A 1,407-nucleotide genomic window follows, 5' to 3' on the forward strand; every position below is an offset into this window, starting at 1 on the left:
GTGAGCCCACGCCCGGCCTTCCTTTATCTTTTAATTTATATAACAACAATTTCTAAAAAAGAGCAAGGAAGAGCATCTGGTTTAATACTGACATCATAATATTGGCAGCTATGTGGCAGAAATTGTATTTGTTAGATTTTTCTTAAGAAATATGTAGATTTAACACGGTTCTTTTTCATTCTTTGTCTTCACAGCTGATCTCGCATCTTTAATGGATAAAACGTATGAGAGAAAGTTGCCTGTTAGTTCTTTAACAATAGGACGGGTAAGAAAATTTAAACATATGTATTTTCAAAGAAGAAAGAAAGCCAGAAAGGCTCTTTATATAGATGACGCTGTGTAAATAAAGAATACCCTTCATAGGAAGTAATTTTCCAGGGTATGTTAATGTTTTTATGGTTACTAATATTTATTTTATGATATAATAGTAAATTTCTTTAGCTGAAATAAAAGGTAATAAATTTACCAGGCTCTAACATTAGTAATCATTATTGTGTATCTTATTTATTTTAATTTTTGCAGGATATGACCTTCTGCTGTATGATAAAGTTGATACATCCTTCAAACTAATAATATTGTTAGTATTGGAAATGTTTTTGACAGCTGAGAAAGTCTATAAAAGAATGGATATTAATGTTAGTGTTAACCTACTGCAAAGCAGTGGACAGAAGAATAACGTTAGGCTAGGAATCAGGAATAGTAATTACTGAACACCCTCTATACCACTATTAGTCTCTGAACTTACATCATTTTTGTTAATTTTTCACAGCAGCCTTATGAGATAAGCCTTATCTCCATTTTACATGTAAGACATAGAATGGTTTAGTAACTTTCTCAAGTTTACACAGCTTATAAGTAGAAAACTTGGAATTCAAATCCAGATATCTGTGACATTGTTCTCTTCTGTTGCCTTCCTCAAATATATCTGTTCTTGTCTTTATCATGATTCACTTTACGATATTGGGCAATGGGGCCCTATTCAATTTCCTCATTTCCAGTATTGGTACAATATTATCTTCCTTGCAGGGATGATGTGATCCTAAAGTGAGATTTTAGTTGTGAAAGCTTTTTGTAGAAATTAAGGCACCATAAAATTCAAGATATTATTAAATCTAGAGGAGGGAAAGGAATTACCTTCCTTTTTAGTTGTAGTCCTTCTTTCTACCTCTTGATATTCTCCTTTTAGTCAGGAAACAGTTTAACTGGTCATAACATAAATGTCGTAGACTCATAAGTGGCATATTGGAGAACTGAAAAGCCATCGGTTCAACCCTTGCATGATGGGGAAAGCCTCTGTATGCCGTAATACCTGGTGTGTGTTTAGGTAGTTCTCCAAGGTTTAAATACCTTTCACTGGCCGGGGACGGTGGCTCACGTCTGTAATCCTAGCACTCTGGGAGGCCGAGG

At 34.3% G+C, this 1,407-nt stretch overlaps 1 protein-coding gene across 1 annotated transcript in view; it reads left to right on the plus strand.

The window, feature by feature from the left end:
* Nucleotides 1–1,407, plus strand: part of MRPS27 (mitochondrial ribosomal protein S27) — a 124,186-nt gene that overhangs the window by 23,166 nt on the left and 99,613 nt on the right. The window contains exon 3 of the mRNA XM_012664592.1: nt 195–265. Within this exon, the coding sequence (XP_012520046.1) occupies nt 195–265 (71 nt within the window). The remainder of the gene's footprint in view (nt 1–194; nt 266–1,407) is intronic.

This window comes from Propithecus coquereli, unplaced genomic scaffold (assembly GCF_000956105.1).
Source record: "Propithecus coquereli isolate 6110/MARCELLA unplaced genomic scaffold, Pcoq_1.0 Scaffold9, whole genome shotgun sequence".
NCBI lineage: Eukaryota > Metazoa > Chordata > Mammalia > Primates > Indriidae > Propithecus > Propithecus coquereli.